This window comes from Rousettus aegyptiacus, unplaced genomic scaffold (genome assembly GCF_014176215.1).
Source record: "Rousettus aegyptiacus isolate mRouAeg1 unplaced genomic scaffold, mRouAeg1.p scaffold_m13_p_1, whole genome shotgun sequence".
Classification (NCBI taxonomy): Eukaryota; Metazoa; Chordata; class Mammalia; order Chiroptera; family Pteropodidae; genus Rousettus; species Rousettus aegyptiacus.
This window is the reverse complement of record NW_023416284.1, coordinates 9,028,950-9,051,534: the sequence shown is the minus strand read 5'-3', so window position 1 is coordinate 9,051,534 and position 22,585 is coordinate 9,028,950. Positions and strand designations below refer to the sequence as shown.

At 45.1% G+C, this 22,585-nt stretch overlaps 2 protein-coding genes across 6 annotated transcripts in view; both read right to left on the bottom strand.

Annotated features, from left to right (window-relative positions):
• The window catches only part of PLEKHM2 (pleckstrin homology and RUN domain containing M2), a 34,045-nt gene extending 29,677 nt beyond the window's left edge, over positions 1–4,368 (bottom strand). The window contains exon 1 of one of the 2 annotated variants that reach the window (XR_001594870.2): positions 4,116–4,271. Coding sequence is in view for 1 of the 2 variants with exons in the window: in XM_016128309.2 (XP_015983795.1) it covers positions 4,116–4,175 (60 nt within the window). In the remaining variant the exon portion in view is untranslated. Of the gene's footprint in view, positions 1–4,115 lie in introns of both variants that reach the window. The other variant, XM_016128309.2, reaches the window with a different exon arrangement.
• A 5,929-nt stretch (positions 4,369–10,297) lies between these two features.
• DDI2 (DNA damage inducible 1 homolog 2) overlaps positions 10,298–22,585 on the bottom strand; it is a 35,366-nt gene continuing 23,078 nt past the window's right edge. For 2 of the 4 annotated variants that reach the window (XM_016128295.2, XM_016128296.2), the window contains one exon: positions 10,298–18,546. In XM_016128295.2, coding sequence (XP_015983781.2) covers positions 16,673–18,546 — 1,874 coding nt within the window. In that variant the 3' untranslated portion in view covers positions 10,298–16,672. Of the gene's footprint in view, positions 18,547–21,097; positions 21,161–22,585 lie in introns of those variants that run through there. The other 2 variants (XM_016128297.2, XM_016128300.2) reach the window with 2 other exon arrangements.

Below are 22,585 nucleotides of genomic sequence, written 5' to 3'. Positions count from 1 at the left end.
GCTCTGCGAGACCAGGGACCTTATCTGCCTTGCGCACTCCTACCCCCGTAGGGCCCAGGACGGTGGGGACACACTGGAAGGTGATCAGTAAATATTTCTGAACGATTGACTACGTGGACGTGCGATGGGATTTACGAGCGTCCGTCGTCACTGCGCGAGCCTGACATAATGAGCACAAACACAGTTACGACAGAGGCTCGGTTAACTGGGGCGGGCCACACCAATTTCTCTGAAAGTGACCCCGGGCCTACCCTGGTGAGGACTTTTTCGTGTGTGCACACATGGCACACACACGGAATCTGGCCTGCCGAATCAGGCCTGCTGCCTGTCATCATAAACACAGGTTTACTGGAACACAGCCACACCCCGGCAGGAATGGTCTGTGGCTGCTTTTAGCTACAAGGGCAGAACTGAGTAGTTGTGACGAAGATCACATGGGCTGAAAAACATTTACCATCTGGCCTTTTGAGAAGTTTGACAAACCCTGAGCGTGAAGAAACAGGGAAGGGTCGTGTAAGACTCTGGTTGAGAACTACGCAAGGGTAGACTGCAGGGTTCACACAGACGCTTGTAGGTGATGATGACAGCTAACATTTCATTTAGGCCTTGGTATGTGTCAGGTATTGCGCTGAATGCATTGCTGTATTATCTCCCGTAATTTCATCCTCGTTGCAACACCATGACTGAGGTCTAGTAAGTTGCCAGGGTTGACATGCTCAGTGACAAACGCAGAATTCGAACGCCGGGATGTTCCTTCTACCTCGAACGTCCGCTTTTCTTTCTCTGAATCCTCCTGATTTGTCACGACTCAGTTAAGCCATCCTGTGAGGGCCTCTCCCTGCCCTAGGGATTTTTAAAATTCTCCCTCCAACCAACATACAAACGGTTGGAGGGCAGCGGCTGCTTCTTACATACGTCACGTAGCCTTCGCTCAAACTGCACCTATATGCAGTAGACACTCGCGCTCCTTAAAACAAAACAAAACTCGTGAAAACCACTGCCTTCCTTCCCCTGAAGAAGATGCTACTTAGCAGAACCAAATGCCAGCGCAAGATGCCAACACTGTCTTTGACTTGGACGTTTCTCTTTCACTGTTAACAAATCAACCACTACAAGCTTTACTGACCTGGGATGTTTCTGCTACCCTCTCCCTTTCGAGAACAGGTGAAAATTCCTTTCACTGTTATCATGTTCATTTACCTGTGCTAACCATTAAGCTCTCCTATCTCTCTAACCCCTAGAAATCCTGCCTTCGTATCGAAACACAGGTTCCCTTGGATCCAGGTGGGAGAGCATCTGTTTTGCCTCTCTGGTGTTACAGTGCACGTTCACCACCACAAAATCTAGGTGTGAAAAGAGCTGAACTCGACAATGCTGCTTGGGGTGAGTGGTTACACTTGGGGGTGTAGTTGCTGAGAGGAGAGCTGGGGTGGGGGAGGGGTTCTGGGATGATGGTTATGTTCTGTTTCTAGATCTAGGTGCTGGATACATGGATGTGTTCACTTGGTGAGCACTCATCCAGCGGTACACTTAGAAGTATAGGTATACTCTGTTTTCTGTAGGTATATTCTATTTTAATAAAACATTCTAAAATATCCTCTTCAAACAGAATAATACACAACGGACTTTTTTTTTTTTTTTGCAGAAATACATATTTCATGTTCTTCGTGCAATATCCTTCTAAAAGGATCAGTAAGGCCATTTCACTAGTGGTAGGATAGAAGGGGAAAGGTAAAGCACCCCTCAAAGTGCTGTGTAACGACTTTCGGTGAGGCTGGCGCTCCAGGACGGATCCAACGCCAAGACACCAGCCCTCAACGCCTGCCTTGCAGATCCTCGGATGCATAACACCAAACGCACTGCGTGATGCAAGAATCTTAAAACGGTTCTCTGAACCACAGCTCACAAAGCAGGTTCGTAACAAGCCCAGGTGGTGTTGTATAACCTCAGGTGGTGAGGCACTTAGTCATCTTCAGACCCTGCAAAAGTGAGGAACTGGCTCTACCATGAACCAACAGGAAAAAGCTGCCACTTAGCTACAGACCGAATGTTTGTGTCCCCCACCCCTCTGCCCCCCAGATTCCTATGTTGAAATCCTGCCTCCCACCCCTGTGCGATGGTATTAGGAGGTGGACCTTTGAGAGGTGCTTATTTCATGAGGATGGCACCCTATAAAAGAGATCCAGGGGAGCTCCCACCCCCCCACTCCCCATGTGAGGCCACAGGGAGAAATCAGCAGCCTGCCACCTAGAAGACGGGAAATGTGACAGATACATTTGTTTAAAAGCCACCCAGTCTACGGAAGTTTGTTACAGCAGCCCAAACAGACTGAGACGACTTAGTAAGACTAAATCAAGCCCCATGCTAAACGCTCTGCATACATACTCTCCTGAAGTCTTCACAACAAGCCTAATTTTCTCCCTGCTTTACAGACGAGAAAACTGAGGCATGGAGAGGTTGAGGAACCGACCCAAGGTTACAGGGTATTAACCGGCAGGGCGAGGATTCAACCCAGGCAGCTAGACTCCAGAATCCACATTCATGACCATGATGCCAGTCAGGCCTTCGGCTGTGGTGCACCCAGGGATGGGTTTCCAGTTTCTAGTGTGCAATGCATATCTTCTCGAGTGCATTACAGCTCAATAAAATGTGCGTGTCCAAACGCATACAATTATAAGAATCTTGACAAACAACTCCTTCGTAATTTACTGCTCTGATTTACAGAGTGAATCTCTATCTTCGAAAGATCCCTGCTTACACAGATGACAGCGTCCATGTCTACTGCCTTTCGAGGCAGGACTTTCCCCATTTATCTGTTGGAAATCCAAAGGCAAAAAGCCTGGCCCACCTGAAGCCATAATCAGCCTAGATTAGCTCAGAAAGGTCAGCAGTCTTTGTCTTCCATTACAAAAGATGTACTGACTTTTAACAGAGTATTTGCTCATCCTGTACTCCTTGAGTAAACAAAAACTATACCCGATTGCATTAGCAAAGCTCAGGAAAACTAAACAAAACTTTTGTTGGCTATCTGCAGTGTTACTATTAGTTGCATTTTTAGAAGAATGTTTTAGTAGGAGCATTTTGAATTTACTTTTCTTTGTAGCCACACCGATCTTTATGAAGGGTAAAATTGCCTACATTACTTTTGAGGAATTTAAGTGGAGAGAAAAACAGTTATTTAAATATATTATCTTCATTTTGGTTTGTTGAAGTGATAAATAATTTGATGAGCCTCTGCACGCCCTGTAAGTCACCCCCATCCCCAGTTTCCGAGACTAACAGGTGAGCAAGGAATTCAAATTAGGGGGAAGAAATCCAACAACATTCCTCAGATGACTGTCAATTCTGGTTTGGTTTGAAGCGAATATGAATTCTATTTCCAGCACAGGGACCCTTTTTCAGATAAGCTGACTTCCTCGCACACAGTTCCATACCCTTAATAAGTAATGATTTTTTTCTACCCGGAATTGGGACAATGATCTCTTTTGCAAGGCGCCTCACCAAGTTCTCTGAGTCATCATCCAAAATGCAATCGCTAGGTGCTTCAGGTTCTCAATCGAGCTAGGAAAAGGCTCTTCCAAACGGCCATCCTTGAGCAAGATTATTCAGGGAACTTCCCAGAACGAGAGGCAATGTCACCCAGAGCCAGGAAAGCTGGAAGCTGCTTATCAGCGGCCCTTGCCCTGACCGTGGACTCTCGAGATGCACGCCCGGAGGACGCCGAGGATGCAGGGATGCGGCCCAGAGATGCGCTGCGGGCTGGGGCCTCTCAGAGCTTCTCTGCGGCTCGAGCGGGGGGTACTGGCGGGTCGCCGCCCCTCTAAGGGACGCAAGGTCCCCAGGCCAGGCTGGTGGGAGCTCTGAGGACGCTGACCTCAACTTTGTTCTTTAAAAATAGCCCGAGAGGCCGCCGTGCTCACGTGAGCGGCCCCGCTTCCCCTCCATGGGCCGGGGGTTCCCGGCGGCTCCGCGCCCCCAGGATCGCGGGGGGGAAGGGCGGCTGTCCCCGAGCCCCGGTGCCAGGAGGGACCCCCGGCCGGGCGGGCGGCCCCGGCCCCGGAGGGGCCGCCGGAGGCGGTCGGGGCGGGCGGGCGGGGGCCCGGGGCCGTGCTCACCTTCTTCACCGACAGCGAGATGTTCTCCAGGATGCGGTCCTTGACCTCCCGCGGCTCCATGTCGCCGCCGCCGCCGCCGCCGCCCCGCCGCCGCCGCTTGCCGCGCCGCGGGCCCGGGGCCGTGGCCAACCGCTGCCGCCGGCCGTGCGGGGGCTCCGTGGTGCCGGCCGCGGGGCCCGGCGCCCGCCGCCCGGCCGTCGCGTCGCCCGGGCCCTCGCTCCGCCGCGGCCCGGCGGGGAAGGAGGCCGCGGGCCGTGCGCGGCGGCGGCGGCGGCGGAACTGATGTCAGGCGGGGCGGCGCCTCGGCGGGCGCTCGGCTGGGGCGCCCGCGCGGGGAGACCCCGGGGCTCCGGGGGTCCCCCCGCCCGACCTCCGGGACCCCGCCCTCGTCAGCCCACAGGCCCCGGGGCCCCCAGAGGCCTCGGCCCGGGCCCTGGCCTTTGGGGACCACTCCGGCCGGGGACCCCGGAGGCCCCCGCAGACCCTACCTGCACCCTCCCCTTCTTCAGCCCAGAGACCCCTCGCCATGCCAGGACCCCCGAGACCCCCTCAGCCCGCAGACCCAGGCGCCCAGGCTTTTGGCAGCCTAGAGACCTCAGCACTCCCGCCCATCTCCACCCGCCCCGGAGACCCCAGCCCTCTGGCCTCACAGGCCACCCTGCCCCTCCACCCCGCAGTTCTCACCCCCACCGCCCAGTCCTAAACTTTCGGGCCATTTCAGGTCCCTGGCGCCCCCCCCCCCCAAACACACCCTCTCTATTTCACCCAGGGTCCCAATGCCCCTTCTGATTCGTGCCCTTATCCCACTTCTCCGGTGGACCCACAAACCCTGAGGGCCCCAAGTCCCTCAGCCCTGACACCCACCATAACAGTTCTCATCCCCTGCACCCCCACACCTCCACCCCTCTCCCGCCTCCCCAAATTCACCATCTCTTAAAGCCACCTGCACACAGAGTTCTGTCTCCTACCTGGCTCATTTAACTCATTCAGTCCCATGTAAATACATTCCTGGTACATCCATTAGTCTCTTCTTTTCATTCTTTTTTAAAATGTCTATATATAGATATATATATATATATTTTTTTTCACTTTTTAAACATTGAGATATAATTGACATATACCATATTGGTTTCAAGTTTACAGCATAATGATTTGGTATATGTATATATTACAAAGTGATCGCTGCCCCCTTTATTCTTAAGACGCCTCAATTCTCGACTTTGGCACCCCAGTTTTCCCTCTTCTCTGCTCAGGCCACCCCTCCCCCAGCCTCCCAGACCTAGTTACCCTAGCACCTATCTAAAACTCTGAGGCTACAGCTTGTCCTAAAGGGACCCCACCCCATACACACCCAAAGATCCCTCCCCCACCCCTCAGTTTCCCCAGGAGAGACCCAGGATGGTGGCTGTTATTTTGTTTTGTTTTTATGTGACTGCATAAGAGGACAAAAGTATGAGTCAGGGAAAAATACTTGAGAAACTGGGATGCTGCATTCCATTACCACCTCGGCATCCAGGGGAAGAGTCGTTAATATGAGTGAGGGCAGTGGCGGTGAGCGCTGAGCACTGACTCTATGGCACACACTAAACTCGGTGCTTTGCATTTGTCTCGTGTAGCCTCACACAAAAATTCTCGTACAGATACAATTGAAGGATGGGGGTAATTTTCCTAAAATCATACAGCAAATGGTGGAGCCCAGAAACCATTTGTATCCTCTTCTGGGCCAAGGATCCCTTTACATTTTTCCATATTATTGTAGGAGGCGACTCCATAGGGGTTGGTCTATCCCTTTAGGGAAAGAAGCAAAGTCTCCACACCCGGGGCATTTTCTTATTAGTTTTGGGTTGCAGCCTCCGTGGAGCTGGACAGGGGCAGAATGGCAGGTGGGAGTGGAGGCTACAGTCACTGGATGGGCAGGGTGAAGGCTGAGAGCAGAGGATACATTAATGGAGGAAATGGTCAGGTGTCTGAAGGTGTTTGTGGCAAGGAGGAGGAAGAAGGGCTTGAATGACCAGTCTAATAGCTTTGGTGCACTCCCTTCCCGCTCCACCCAGGTTAGGGTGCCTACGGGCCCTAACCTGCTGGGTGCAACTCCAGCTCATGAGAATCCATTCAGCCCAAAGTAGAACCAACTAGCTTTGTGATTCTTTTACTGCTGTTAAGTAGTAAACCATCTTCTGGGCAGCATCTTAATGGCTTGGGCACATGATAGTGTTATCAGGTATTTTTATTACTTGGCTGTATGCCTGTCATGTGAGGAGGTCGGTGGCATTTCCGCCATATTGCTTTCATCTTCACATTGGGGGTTGATCACATACAACATTCAAGAGGAACATCTGGTCTCACAGCCTACCACATTCCTAAGGTGTGGATAGGTGTGTGAGTGGGTGGGAGAAGAGAGGCATATTATAGGGGAGAGGGCCAAGTTTGGGTGTTCATGTGCAGATAATGCCCCTTGCCCAGAGCTCAAATGGGGAACCCATCCTTGTCTACCAAAAATAGAGCAACTCAAAAAAACAAAACCAAACCAAAAAACCCCAGAATGCCTATCAGTCCTGTTACTGGCAGTCATTTGAACTCAAAATTGAAGCCCATTCATTTATTGCATAAGACTGCTGATCACGTGTAAAGTGCATGAGACTCTGAGGCATCAAGAGTCAAAAGCCTCGGCTGACTCATGTGATGGCCTTGAGCAAATCTCTCGGTCTTACTTTCCAAATCAGTAACACAGGAAAAATGATTTTGTTGCCGTCGTTGGCCTTCTTCTTCTTTTTTAACATTGTCCTCATCCAAGTCTCCTACCGCTAAACTCTGTCGATGAGGGAAGAAGCTGGGAGAGAAGGCAAGATCTTACTGAGGCCATATCCCTGGCCCATCCAGCCTCCTCTACAATTCTTTCCAAACATGTGTACTGCCTCCGAGAGGAAAAAGACGGGGGAAAATTCTGGCAGCTTCATCCTGACACTTCCTTAAAAAGACAGGACTGTAAAAAAAAAAAGAAAAGAAAAAAACATGGAGGGCGGTATGAGAGACAAATTCCGCTTTTCCCCTCAACTCAAGGCAAATAGATTTGTGTTTCCAGAGGAGGGAGTAAATATTTCTCCTTGGCCTCAGGCTTGTGGAGCGGACGCGCTGTCTGAGAGGCGGAGGTGGGAGGGGCTGGTTGTATATAACAGCAGTGGTCCAGGGTCTCACACCTTAATTCGCACACCTATAAGTGCAATCTACAACTCTGGGACTGGGTAAATCCATCCAAGCAGCTTTAACCTAGGTCGTGTCACTTCAAAATGTTGAGCATCCCCTTCCTTCCTCATTGCTGTCCAGTCAGCAAGATGGGCTGGTGAAAATTGATCTGTCATTCAACCTCCTAGTTTAAAATCCTTCCAACGGCTTCCTGTCATAGCATCTGAAATGACATCTATATTCTTTTCTCTGGTTTCCAAGGCCATAGCTGATCTGACCCGGCTTCTCTCCCTGGCTCATCTCCTACTCTCTCTGCTGGTATGTGCTAGCCCCACCAACCTTCTGTTTCTCAAACATATTTGTGTGTTACACATCTGAGGGCCTCTGCTAGGATGCTCTTCCCCAGTGTGGCAGAGGCCTCCAGCTGTTCACCAAAATCTGCTCTCTCTACAGTGATAGCATTGCAGCCAGGCAGTGCTAGAGTACATTTTCCAGCATCCTTGGCAGTAGGCACAGCTCTATTATCAAGCTCTGTCCAGTAGAATGTGAACAGAAAAAAAAATGATCCATTTCTAAGTGGGGCTTCTCCATGCTGTTTCTTCTTCCACTAGGTAGGCTGAAGCAAAGGGGATGTCAGATTTACAATAGGTAAAGAGCCTGGTTCTCTGAATCATTGCATGGAGGAGAGCTGTCCATTAATCAGGGACGCTTGTCTTGGACTGCAACATAGGCAAGATACGAACTTTCTGGGCAATAAATGTTTAAATGTTTGGCCTCTTTGTTCCCTCAACCTAGCCTAACACCATACTTCCCAAACCCTCAGCTAGCAGGAGACTTCTTGTCAATCAGGCCTCACGTTAGCTTATCAGATCTTTCTCCTTACTCAACATTAAGTAGCTTCTAGTCCCTTCCAGCATGCCAATTCTACTAAACTTTTATCACAGAACTTATTACTACCTAGCATTTTCCTCTTGGTTGTCATTCGTCAAAGACACTGCCATGTGAGCTCCATGGGAATCCGCACCTCTGCTCAGTTCAGGCCACGCTGTGTTCACAGCACCCACTCACTGTCTAGCACACGGTACTCTATGTTTATTGAATTAATATCTTCTGATGTTTTAATTCAATAAAGATGCAGATTTTTTTTTTTTTTAAACTGGTCACAGAAGTAAACGGATAGAAGGAGAACTAGGGCCAGTTTATAAGGCTGCTTATCCTTATGTCTGATTTAGGCCTTTCCATTCCGGGAATAGAGTAGGTGAGGAAATACAGTCAAAGTGTACAACCGTCAGCAGAGAGGTGCTGTTTGCCAGTGTCCCCAATTAGTCTGGCAGTTGGGTGTGATAAAACGTACTGCTTCACATGGAAGCCTGCAAACTTACTAACCTCGGAATGTCAACTGTCCTTTCAAACCTACGTTAAACACAAACTCAGCAGTCATCCTGGACTGGAATCTCCAAACCTGCAAACGGACCTCAACGACCTGGCTCGGTTTCAGGCCCAGTTTTGCTTTGTCATCCCACTTGTGATGCAGTCCCTTAGGGCCGAGACGAGAAACTGAGGCAGCATAACTGTGTTCATGGATTTATTCATTCAAAACCTATCCGAGCGCCTACTCACAGCTGTGGGCATTGGGGATATAGCAATGAAAAGGACAGACAAGTCCCTACCTTGAGGAACTTAACGTTGTAACGGGGGAGAAAGATAATTAACAAGGCACGGAAACGAAATGCAGCACGTTAGTAGTGGTCAGTGCTCAGGGGAAAAAATAAGAAGGGAAATGATACAGAAAGGGGGCATGGGTGGCTACAATTTTAGATTAAGTAGCCTTACTGAGGTGACATTTGAATAAGAGCCTGAGGAAGTGAGAGATACCATGAAAGTGTCTGGGGAAAGAGCATTCCAGACTGCGCAAATACGGAGAAGGCCCTGAGGTGGAAGCGAGCAAGGCAGTTCCAGGAATATGGTCGGGGTGGCTTAGAGCCCGGGGAGGGGACAGGAAGCAGGAGGTGAAGGCAGGGAGGTCAATATTGACATTGTAAGGGCTTCGGCCTTCACTCTGAGTCGGGGCCTCTCCTTGGGGGCGAGGGTAAGTGTGGCCTGTGTAACTGAAGGACGACCAGCTGATCACCACTGTGCTCATCTTCTCTGGCACAGAAGCATAGACTTCACAGCCTCCCTTGTAGTTTGGTGTGGCCATGTGACTAAGCTTATGGCCAGTGACCGAGGTTACACCCCTTCCAGGCCGGTATATAAACTTCCACGACGACCCTCATACTCTTTACCCGTTATGTCAGTTGGATGCTAATGGTCAAAGTACCTTGGAAGCCCACGTTGACGAGGACAGAGACCTGACCCCCTGAACGACACAGGGCATGGGCAGAGGCCTCCCTTGTCACACATTAGACTTAGAATTGCCCAACTTCTGGAAATTCCATTTAGCTTTCTTATCTCTTATGTGATACAATGACTAATAGCAGCTAACATCTAATGATGAGGACTTATTAGGTGCCGGTACTTTTTGGAAGACTTCACATTAGCTGGTCTAATCCCTATAACCGTCTGCAAACTTACTAACCTCAGAATGCCAACTGTCTGTTTTGCAGATGAGGAAACTGAGGCACAGAAAGGTAAGGTAATTTACCCAAAGTCACATAGCTGGTAAGTGGCAGAGCTGGGATTCAGGCCCAAGCGGCCTGGCTCTGGAGACCAGTCTGAACTAAACAACCCATCACCAGCGTCCTTTTGACCACCGTGAATCAAATGCTCACGTGGTAACAAAATGCGTAACTTTTATATCAGCAGGCGGCTGGCCTCCTGCAATTGGTACCTGGAAGTTACTTTAATGGTTTGGAGACGCTCATTTTTTTCTGGGGTTCAGGCACGCAGCCACAAGTCACAGAGCCTGGGTATAAGTTATTTAAAGGGGCAGAAAGATGAGACAAGGGTAATAGTTCACAAACCATCTCAATTTAAAAGAAACTGATCAAACAAGAGTCTTATGATAAAAACTTTATTGTCTTAAATATCAAAGTTTTACACATCACTTTTCTTCAGAAAGTTCCTATTAAAAAAAGAAAAATAAAATAAAGTGTTTTGATTATTTAGGGCTGACTTACATTTCATTAAGTGACAAAAACTCAAACCCAAATGCATCTAGTTCACTGAGCTGCAGACAGGTCCTACGTCCAGCCCTTAAACCAACGGCACAATGCAACCAACTTTGGGATTCCTGAGTTTGGTTCCCTTAAGTTCTCAGAGTTTTCCAACTCTCAAAACCAAAGCATTATGGAGTGGCTGAGCTATTGGCAAGCCTACTTTGCCAATCAGGCCAGTTCTTGTAAGATGCAGTAGTCTAAGGATAGTCGGGAAAGCACACGTGAGCAACTGTGAGAACAAATAAGGGGGAGAAGTTTCTATTTGCTAAGATTGGCCAAGTGTGGCTACAAGACTGGTAAACAAACCTTACTTGAGTGCAAAGGCCATTGGCCCAACTTGCCATTTCTGAATTAAAGCGAGCGAATCAATTTTCATCATAGGTACACAGTGAAAAAAACAAATGCAATCATTATATGCTGAATTGCTCTGAGTATCACCGAACTGTTTCGAAAGGATTAGACTAGAGAATGAAAATAGGATAATTCAGAGGGAAAGGTCCCGGATGAATGGCATAAACTCAGAAAGCTGTGGGGCCTTCAGGGGAGGAAAAAGAAGTCTGGTCAGCATCAGGTAATCTTGGAGCAAAGGAAATCTGGTAATAATGCGACTGGCCTCTGGTGGGAAACAGAGGTCTTTTTTTTTCAAACCACAGATGCATTCATTCAAGTTGTGTGTAAAACAAACTCCTGGCAAATAACATCATTTCCTATCAGATATGTATTTTCCAGGAAAAAAGAACCCAGCATGCCCCTTCCCCAAGTCAGCTAATGAAAACCTTCCTATGGTACCTATTTAAAGAAATACAGTTCTGTAAGAATTAACCTAACTTTGTAGTCTATGCCCCCACTCCAGATTTTCTGTAGTTTGCTTAGCTTTTTAAGAAATAATCTCCAACTCCTATACCCTTGACCATTCTCTCCACAGATTTCATTCTATAAGACTGTGCCCTAAAACTTATCAGCGATATCCTTTCACCTTATGGCCTTGAGGGTCTAGATTACCAATTACCAATATGTAACTGTTAAACCTTTGAGTTTTCTCATTGTAAACCTTCTAAGTCACTAGTAGTTAAGGTCAAGAAGTTCTCCCTGTATGCGTCAGGATTCCAACATACGTGGTGACATCTTAAATAACGTCCTTTTGATGGAGCTGACCTGAGAAAGGTTCGGAAGAGCCTTGAATTCCCTTGTAAATTTCTGCCCATCATCGGGTCCCAGAACCTTGCTTGCTACATTTTCTGCTCTAGATTCCCATTTTCACATCTTACACTCAGCTGCTTCAAAACAGCAAACTCTGCAGAATTCTTGCTGAGTCCTGTCGCCCGGGTAGTCGGTGTTCCAGGGCAGCCACGCTCGAAGGTGCAGTGGGGAGGATCCCACGGCACACTCCCACCCCCGCCCTGCACGGGACGGGGTCCTGAAGCAAGGAAGGGCTGTCGCTGGTGCATATTTAGGATCACGTTTTATTTATCTGCACTTCGACCCTGTCCACAGTATAAATTGATTTCTGAATATTTTCTCCCTTCAAGTATTTCTATCAAATGTTCGAACTTTTTTTGTCATTTTTTTTTTAAATTAACTTTTTAGAGAAATTTTAGGTGCACAGAATCTAAGTCTATTTTGAGCCTTATTTTCCCAGTCCTCTTTGAATTGGAATCATTCTAGGATGACGTTTAAAATAAAAGCCTGCTAATAGGCAAAAACACAACTTGTTCTTGAAGCAAAAATTTGTTTCACGTCTCCTTACTAGACTGAAAGCGTCACAAGGGCAGCTTCCACCTGTCTCAGTCCCCCTGGTCCCCCACTAATACCTGGCACACAGGCACTTAATACATGTCAAATGAATCGATGAATTCTTGTTCAAAGACTCATACGGCATAACCTTCAAGAGAGCACCAGCTTCCTGTTCAGATTTTTCTCGAACTTTTTCTTTGTTTTAACCACAATACTGAGAATACAACGAAGAACACGACAAACAACCAGAAACCACGTTTTTTGGTACTCCCGATGCACAGAGCACTGTTACCACGCTTCCATCCTGGAGATCTAACGATTTGGTGCAGGATAATTCTGAACGAGCAGTAAAGGTGAGCCTCGGGACCATGCCACACATACCCTCCAGCCCCAGGAGGGTGTTTTCCAACTTATCCCCACCCATATTCCCACTCCCATTCCCTACCAAAATCTGATGTCTCTGATAAGCGGAGAAACTAAGGCACAAGGGAAAGTCAAGCACATGGAAAGTTCACCCCTAAGTTCTTCAGTTTATTCAATGGACTTTTAGTGGCACCTACCGAGGGACCACTAAAGTACAGAATTTGAGCCATGATTTTACATTTCCAGTTCTCAAGGACATACTTGAACTTACTTTGTTAGGAATTGGTATTTTTAATTCATAGACAAAACTATGTTTATTTTCTGGGACTCCTACCATGAAAGGCAACATCCATCTTCTGGGAAGGGAAACTTTTGATAACTTTTTTTTTCTTGTTTACTCAGACTATATTAAGTCATCAAATTCGAAGGAAAAATTTGTTTTTTTGGTATTTTTGGAATGGCAGAATGCACAATCCAGTTAGCTTCCCTTATGTTACCTGTGATAAGTGTGAAATATGTAACAGTTCAATGATCCTCTTTAGCCTCACGGCAGGTGGCAAACAGGTAAGAAATCAGAATGCACTCTCCTGGCCAGTTATCTGCAAGGCAGTTTTTTATACACATGGTGGGGGAAAAGCCACCACAAATGAAAAACATATCTGTAGATATGAAAACTGTTTGCTTTTTAATCTATGTAAAATTAACTGTACGGTATCTGTCAATCACACACATATATATATATATATATACACATGAGCTGATGGTTAAACCAATGAAATTTTTATGGCTTTTACTAGAGATAGAAGTGCTAAAGGAAGAACAGGCAGATTCCATTTTAACTGGTTATCATAAAATCAGTGATACAAAGTCTCATACATCTTTTCATTTTTATGCAACCCTCTTGCTGGAGAAATGCTTTGGGGAAAAAAACACATGGGGTTCGTTTCCCTTTAGTGCATATGGAGATAAGGAGCTCTAGGAAGTTTCGTAGGCTGCAAGGCAAACAGTTTTAACACACACTCACCATCTATCCAGTTCCTTTTGCCAAGCAACTGGTACTCTTTGTATATTTACGGCTAAAGCCCAAACTGTGGGATGAAGGCTACTGGCTGGTGTCTGGAGGCATAAACAGGTCCAAGTAGAAATAATTCTTACCAGCCTTGATGGGCAAAATTTATAGCCTAGATATAGCTGTCTGGTTACCAAGCACATTCTTACAAACAGGAACCATCTCAAGGGAAAATGCAGAAGTTATATATATATACATATATACATATATACATACATACATACATACATACATATAAACCTTCTCCTCTCTTTGGTGAATAAACTGAGACCATCCTTGGAGGTAAGCGCTAATCAGAGAGCTTGTCCAGTACTGGTTATGGCAAAGGAGTTGTCCAGTAAAGTGGCCCATTACTGGATATGGCTGGCTGTTATCAGTTCTGTTGGTAACCAGAGGAGTTTCACAATGATCTTGTCTTATTCTTGGAGGAGTTAATCTCTAATTTCTGCACGTTGAATAAAAGTTGACAATGAAGGTTCACTAGTGTCTTGTTCCTTAATTCCCTTTGTGTTCTAGAACTGTCGAATTTAAAAATGATTCAAAACCCTAACAACAGCAACAACTTTACTTTCATACAAATGGACAGGAAGATCTTAAAATGAAAATCAATTATACACACTAAAAAATAAATGAAAAAGGACAAGGATATTTGGCAAGTGGGTTAAACTCATTCGAAGTATTCCTAACAAGAATACATGTACAACTATAGGCCTAGTCAACTTTTTTTCTAAAAATAAATATACATATACATATACATAAAAAGCTATTGCAATGAAACCTTTTCCAGACTGATATTCATACTCCCCCTGGGATTGATCCTCAAATCTTCACATTGTGAAAAGTCAGTGGCCAGCCTCTGAGTGGTGTAAGCCACCTACTCACACAGAAAACCGAGGCTTCTCATCACACAAAAGACCGTTTTGGAGGAGCCTATTGTCATTGTCATTCCTCTACCGTCCACCCGACTCTGTGGCCCTAAAGATTTATTAGTTTAGAATAAATTCCAAACCACCACCCATAAAGCAAATACAGGGACCCATTGCATTGTCATTAGATTTTGCTTCATCAGCTACTTTAATTACAATCACAGCTCTAAGAATTGATTGACAGAAATCCTATAAGCAGCTTCCTAGTGCATCTTACATCTTTGGTGTAGGGCAAGCAAAAGGGTCTGTAACATGTGATTGTCTAAGAGAACATTTTAAAGACAATCTGGCTACCCTGTTGTTCTGAGTGCCCCCTTGAAAACTGTGAACTACAACTCCTGTCAACCACTTCCTAACTTCAGAGCATCATGATGAATCTATGCGACTTTCCGTACATTTCTAAAGTCTCCACACACACACACACACACACACACACACACACACACACACATATCACAGTCAAAAGAAAGAAGATGGAATAGAGTAGAAATGTCTGTAAGTGTACCCAAATTAAAATTTCAAAAACTCCTGAGATATGAGCCTCCATTTTGATTGTGCTAAATGATGTGAATTTTGATGGAAGGAATATGTTTTCGAAGAGAGTCAGACTTTAGACAAAATCATTTAACACTAAGTTCACAAATCACCCTTTCAAAAGTTCTGTATCAAACACATTGCAAACTGTAACCTGGAATTGCGAATTATCATGCTCAAAATTCTTTTCAATAAAACTAACCTTTTAGATTCCTGCTAGGTACATAAGAGAGCTTCTGGGGGGGGGGGGGATATTTAAAATCTATCCAGTAGGATTATTGCACAGTGGGGCCCACAGAACAATGATTCCCAAGGGCTAGTCCTCATATAAAAAAAGGCCACAATAAATACATCTACATACTATGCCCCACTCTAACTTGACTCGGTAAACACAAATATGACAAATCTTGCTTAAAAAAAGAAACTCCTGAGGAAAGGAAAGGATGAAAAACTCTACCAAGGCCACTTAAGTCAGAAACTGCATCTGCTACTTCCACTGCCGTGAAGGACAGCCACCAAACACAATGACCATTTCGAGCACCGAGATGAAATGGTGACAAGGTTCACGCTTCATCTTTCACTCAGTTCACAGCTCAAACTGAGCTACAGAATCTCCTAGAAGATGAGTTTAGAAAGGAAACAAATTGCTGGCAATCAACCCATCGGCTGAACTTAAGTTCATCATTAGTCATTCGGGGTTGAGGTGTAATCAGTGAGATGCTAGCAAACCCAATCTCTAGTAAATTCCAGTGTTTTAGGCCATTATTTTTCACTCACAGTTCTTCAAACATCAGCAAGACATTTGCAAATGGAATTACAGGTTTTTTTTTTTTTTAAATCTGGGTAGCACCATGTTTCAATCTAATGTTAATTCTCCCACAAGATTTCATCCAAGGTATTTGGCAGTCCATGCACCAGCCTCTGATACACAAAGTAAACCAACTTTTAAACCTTCTTGAATCATCCCTTTAAAATGTCAAATCCTAACCACATAAATAACCACTCTAGAATATTATTCAATTATTCTCCAATTTCCCATTATAACTGATGAATCATAATGCACAGAGAGCACTGGGTAGAATTCTAAACACCAAACCACATGGTCAAAAGTTTGTAACTTGACAACCGAATCCAATAAGCCATACTTTGCCTATAGCACAGACACAGCCAAAGTGCGAAGATAATTAGCTTTTAGCTGCATGGGTGGTGGGATTTCTCTCGGCTTTTGCTTTTCAAAGCATTCACTCTCATTCTAAAATGGTATGCTATACACGAAACCATCAATTTTATTCCAGAATACATCACCTTAATGAGAATAAAAAGCTTCTGTATGCACATACTGCCAATACATTTAAAAAGGCCCAAATTTTAACAAATAGAATAGACAAATTCATCAGACAAGATCATAAATTACTTTGGCCGAAAAAAATCTTCAAAAAAAAAAAAAAATCTGGCTCAACATTCTGCTTGCAGGTTCCTACGTATACTGTATATGTGGTGAGTGTGAGTGTGAGTGAGTGAGTGTGTGTGTGTGTGTGTACATAGCTTTTTTTAAGGGAATGGAGTAAGGTCTAGCCCACTTTTCCATGGTTATGTAGGAACTACAATGTTCTTTGCCAGCAAAACGAGAAGTGCAAGGTCTGCATTTCCACCAACTTGATGCAAAGCCCCAAGAGCTTCCTGCAAGGTAAAGCCAGCACGGAGAATCCGGTCGATGTCTGCGGCAGGAAAAATTAACGGTGTAAGAAGGGAGAGGCTTGAGGATGGGTAGCTAGGAGGTGGCTCAAATTCAAGAAGTGGCCCTGCAGCTTCCAGACAGACATCTTCTCTGGTCTCAGGCCTGTCTGTCACTGGATTCTGTGTGCCCTGACCCAAATCTTTAACTAAGATGAAATCTGATGACAAGGACTTAGTTTGCTCTGAAGTCTGACTGAGTGCATCCTCACCTGCTAAGAGCTTAGGTGAAATTTCTACACCTAAGGTGCAGTGTAACTGATGAGACATTTTAGCTGAGGCCAGAGTGACAGAATTGCTCTCGTTTGCTGATTCTGTAGACTTGGGGACACCTTCATCATCAGTTAACGGGCCATCGCCTGGACCCCTGATGTTAATATTTTCTACGTCTTCTGCCCCCGTGCCAGCAGAAGTGTCTGTTAATTTTTCTGTCTTCACTGACACAGATACGGCCTGATGAAAGGAGATCTGTGAACACTGTTCACTCTGGGTAGCTGTGAGATGCTTATCTGAGGTGCAGCTTTCAGAAAGGTCCTCGACACCTGTTTGGCCCTCAGCTACCGTTTCTGATTGACAGACGACTTCTTCACATGTACTTTCTGAAGCTGGTTTACTACTAATGACCAAAAGTTCATGAAGTTCCTTCAAGGCTGCTGTTATAGACGAGCAAGATTCCTCTGCTGACTCCACAGAGGGATGACAGCTGCTGCACAGACCTAAAGGCGGGGAGCAAGTCCCATATTCTTTATTTGTTCCAGACATTTGTTCAACATTACTTTCTGGGAGCCGTAAATTTTGAGTGGAAATGGAATTACTCAAAATTTCAGATGAAGGGGTACATTTTGATGTTTCTACTTCCATCACAGGATTATCTAAGGTGAGATCAGATGCACCAATGTTCTTGACGTTGGCATTCTGACCACCTGCTGAGTTAAGCACAGCGACTAGAGAGTGTTCATCTAGATCTACTTCCATAAATGTTTCTGAATTTGAGCAGTCAAAGCATCCTGAAGGGAGAATATTTTTCTGTGTACCTGGAAGGCCCACATCCTGCTGTAGCCTGTCTTTTTTCATTGTAGCTTCCACATCAATACTTTCTGGTTGAACCTGTTGCCTTCCTTCAAGAAGGTCAAGGTCCCCTGTGTTACAAAGCTGTTCCTGGTCACGGAGAGCGCTCTGCTGTACAACCTCACGCGGTTTGCTCTCTGGTTCTTCGTGCTGCTGAAGGCCATTCGCTTGACTCAGATTCTGACATTCCGGATGCCAACCCTTTTCACCTAGAAACCTCTGTGGTTCTTGCATCCTAGTTGTTGTGACAGACACACCAGCTTCCCGTCTCGTGTGGAGAGGAGACGTGAGGCCCGGGGTGCTTCTTTCAGCAGGAGATTCCGCCAGGTTATCTGCAACGATGGCTTCTTCGGATGAGCTCTGCAAGGGCATAGATGGACTCTGGTCTGCTGGAGAAGCACGACCAGGAAAACCCTGCAGAGGAACACGGGCTTTCTTCTCAGAGGTGATCTGGCATTCAGCTGAAGCCTTCACAGCTTTAGGTTCGATTTCGTCCGGGTCACTGGGCTTGAAAGGGCAGACTGAAGCAGAGACAGAGCGAGCGAGGCTCGCAGGATTACCTCTCTCAGGGCTCTGTCCTAAAGGACGGGCTGGACGGCTGACTCCACCTGAAGTTGGTAATGATGACATTCCCAGTGAGGTAGTTTCTTCACTGCTTTTCTCTGTACGGAACAAAAGGGAAAGGGAAAAAGATTAGTAAGTTACAGAGGCCACTAAATTATCAGAGGATACAAATCTGAACAGGATAGAACAAAATCGGGTCCTTAAACTTGGGTTTGTTTATATTTATAGACTTGTACAAGAACCATTCCCACTGTGGTAGACAATTTAACATCACACCATTGAAATAAGAGGTAGGCATGTTCTTAACAAAATATGTGTATTGTATCTCAATATTTTATTTTAAGTGCCATTAATAAACATCCACATAATGGCTGGGTTCGTGCTTGAGACTGAAGGACATTTATGTATCATCATTCTCAGTGAGCTCATAACCCTAGAATAGTTTCTCCAAGTGTGTTTGCTCTACCACTTGCCCTAAAATCCCCTGGGATGTTTGCTAGGCACAGAGACTCTAGGGAACCAACCTGGGGAGCAAACCTAGGAATCTGCATTTTAAATAAGCTCCTCAGGTGATTCTTAAGTATGTTACAAATTCTGAAGCCGTTTGCACTAGAATGATTACCAAGCCAAGGAAGCTTTAGTATTTTAAATGTGAACACTAAGGTTATAAATAAGGAGTCTAAAATCAGGTATATTTGGGACAGGGCAAAAGTTATAAAGAGAAAGAAGAATGTAATATTTGGGGACCTCCAGAAGACAGAGGAGTAAACATTCTATTTAATTCTATCCAAATACCCTGAAAACCATGATAAAACTATGTGAGCATGACTCAGAAAACAAAAATAAAGCAAAGGATCAAAAAGATTAAATCCCAATCAACATCTTACCAAATAATGCAACTTTAGGAAAGATTATTAGTTGCTTTTATCACACTAACACAGTACAACTAAGTAAGAACATTTCAGTATTTTAAGAGCAGGGGAATGCTGGGTCGGGGGTAGAGTTCAGGCGGTAGAAGGAGATAGTTCACGATGGTTTTTTAATAGGCAATGACGACTTAGATCCACTGCAACTTAACCGTGACTCACATTAAGATGGCAGGCTTAGCCATTACCTCAGTGTAAGCATCATGACATTAAACGTCAGTTCAACTCTCTTTCTGCCACTGACCCAGTTAGAAATGAACTTCTATGCAATTATTGTAAGACCTTTAAAAGTCAAAGGCTGGTGACAAAAATGACTTCGCAGTCTGACGTGTAAGGGCAGATGTGAACAGTAGCCTCCGACGCGGGGGTCTGACCTTGACTTGAGAAGTCGTGGAGCAATGCAGTTACAACTCAAATGGCTCCAAATCGTTCTATGCCAACAGCGATTAACAGCGTGAGAAGATAAAGCACTACGTCAGAGAGTTACTGATTTCTTGGGAAACAATCTCACTCATAGTTTAATGGCAAATGAGAAAACTACATTTATCTCAGTGCAAACTATATCCATTAGTCTAAAACAGTTATTATTTATCAATCTCTAAGGCTGACTATGAAAAAGATTCTATTTTGAGTTAATGTGAACAGAAAAGACGCATTATAGTCAGATGATCTCGTTAGCAGCATGGGGCTGGCCATGATCATGGCCTTCTGACAACTGGTACGACAGTTCCAACGACTGGGTGAGGTCAAGGTGAACGTGTCCTCAAAGCACTGTGTACTCACTATAAAAACAGCACATAGTCCTCCTGTAGCAGGATGGTCAGTTTCACTGGCCTGAGTCCTAGACGTAGGGGAGGACTGGCTCAGTGCTACATGATAGGACTGAGCTCAGTGCTACAGGATAGGAGAGGACGAGGACAGTGGGTCTAAGAACTAAACTATGCCTGCTTTTAACCCACCCTTACAAGAAAAAGGAAAAAAAGAAGAAATTAAGAGCTATGTATCTTAATTACAACCAGCCTGCAAACCCCTATAGAGTCCTAGGTCGACAGTTTAAAAAACCGCCTCTCCTCCTCTCGGTACGGCACTGATACACGCCGGCCGACGTCGGCCTCACTTACACTATGAGAGCAGTGCTTCCCGTGGAAGGTCGGAAAGCTAAGGAGAGTGGGAAAAGCAGTCTCAGCTTCTGCTGCTGGGACAATAAAACTTCAGTCTCGCCTATGTTATTGACTCTGTGACCCTGGACAAGTCGCCTGGCCTAAGTTTCCATTTCTTCTTCAACAGATGAAATCTCCTGCCTCTCTGTAACTCCAGGTAGTTGTGCGCAGTAATGTGAAAAAAGAACTTTTAGTTCTTCAGAAGAAAGGGACTTGTGAAATCCCTAACAGCACAGTTACTTCCAACAGCAAAGTGCCGAGATGCTGACATTCCTGATTTGATAGTTGCAGTGTAAGATGGACACTGTTTTTACTGGGACTTCCCTGCCCTTGGACTGTTGTAACAAAAAAAAAAAACTGATAAAATTTCAAACAGGAAATTATGCTTAGGTATGTATGTATGCCGACGTACGAACGTAAATACAGGCTAGTTGTAACCAGATCGAACGAGGTGAGATGTGAAGGACAGACGCTACGTTCCAAAACTGCTGCAGATGCAGAGACTTTCAGACCACAGACGACGACCGGATGAAAGGCTTAATTAAGGCGGTGACTATAAATACCTGGTCTGGGGCCCACTCCAGCTGCAGTACACACACACTACATGCATCATGGCTTCTGACGCTCTGTTTGAATTAGGAAACAGACAAGCAAACTTGGGTTAACAATGCAAACCACACAGCATGCGGGGTTATAGTCTCCATTCCTTTGTCATCTTTAACATCAGGAACTGGGAGAGTCAAAGCTGGGGAATGTGTCTGTCGTTGGGACATCCAAGATTCACTGGTTACTTTAATTCTCTCACAATACATAAAGTAATCTGTCAACTTCAACAGATTTTTCAACAGAACTTGGAAAGAAATTAATTTCACACACAGAGAATCAGGGGCAAACACGTGAGACAGTGAAAAAAAGTTGACCCATGGACGGAACTACACGACATGGCCATCTCACGGAGTAAAACACATGGAACAGTCACTTTCCAAATTTCTCTCTCAGTTGAGATTTATTTTAGAAGAAAAACAAACCAATCCTGACTATCTATCCTGACTTAATTTACTTTTTAATCTGTTTTTAGAACATATCAGATACAGCGCCTCTTCTTAATAATTTTTCAATTGATAAATAAGATCAATTGGTATAGTCACCAAAAAACAGTTTTTAACAAAAATGCTTTCACTTACTATGTCCAGAGTTTTGATTATGATGATGCTGGGAAACTGATGTTCCCAACAAATAGGACCTGATATTGTACGATTATTTCATCACTTGACATTACGAGAATCGGCGCACGTCGACGCACGGTCAGCGACACCAGGTCACAGAGAGCGCCGCTTCCTTGCACTCCTTCACTGGGCACAAACTGTGCTTTCTATCTGAATCTCCTAAACTTTTTATTAAAAGGCAATTACCCAAAGAGGGACACTGTTATTAGGTTAGAAAGCACTGCTACCATGAGCTGTGTTTCTCAAACAAAAGCAGCAAACTGTGTGTGTGGGGCGGAGGAGGGGAACAGAGATTTCACAAAATTAAAATATGCCCCATTTTATTAATACATGGTGTTATGACTAAGCTCACAAGTTACTACGGAAATGTAAGATCTTCTAAGTAGGTACATCAAACTCATTCAAGCTTGCCTTGCAGGGAAGATTAAAACTATGAATTTATTCTGCCTGGTTGTTCAAAATTCTCCCTTTCTTACAAAATACTTAACTCACAACCGAAACTGTACTTCATACATAAAACTGAGCTAAAAGGTGCTGGCGGAGCAGATTCTGAACAAGGCCAGCTTGGAAAACTCCATCTGCTCCCCACGCCCCGTCTATGGAGGCTCAGGGCGAAACCACTGCACGTTCTCCAGCAAAAATACATGGGCGAAATCTGGCTGCTTATTTTTAAAGCTCTTATCCTTTTTGTCTTTAGGGGAAGCCACGCCCTGAACTTGTAGCTCTAATACATTTTATTAAATACCAGAGAATGCCATGTGATCTTAGTTACTGATGAATACTTATGCTCCAGACTTTAAAATAACCCAAACTTAAAAGTTCATT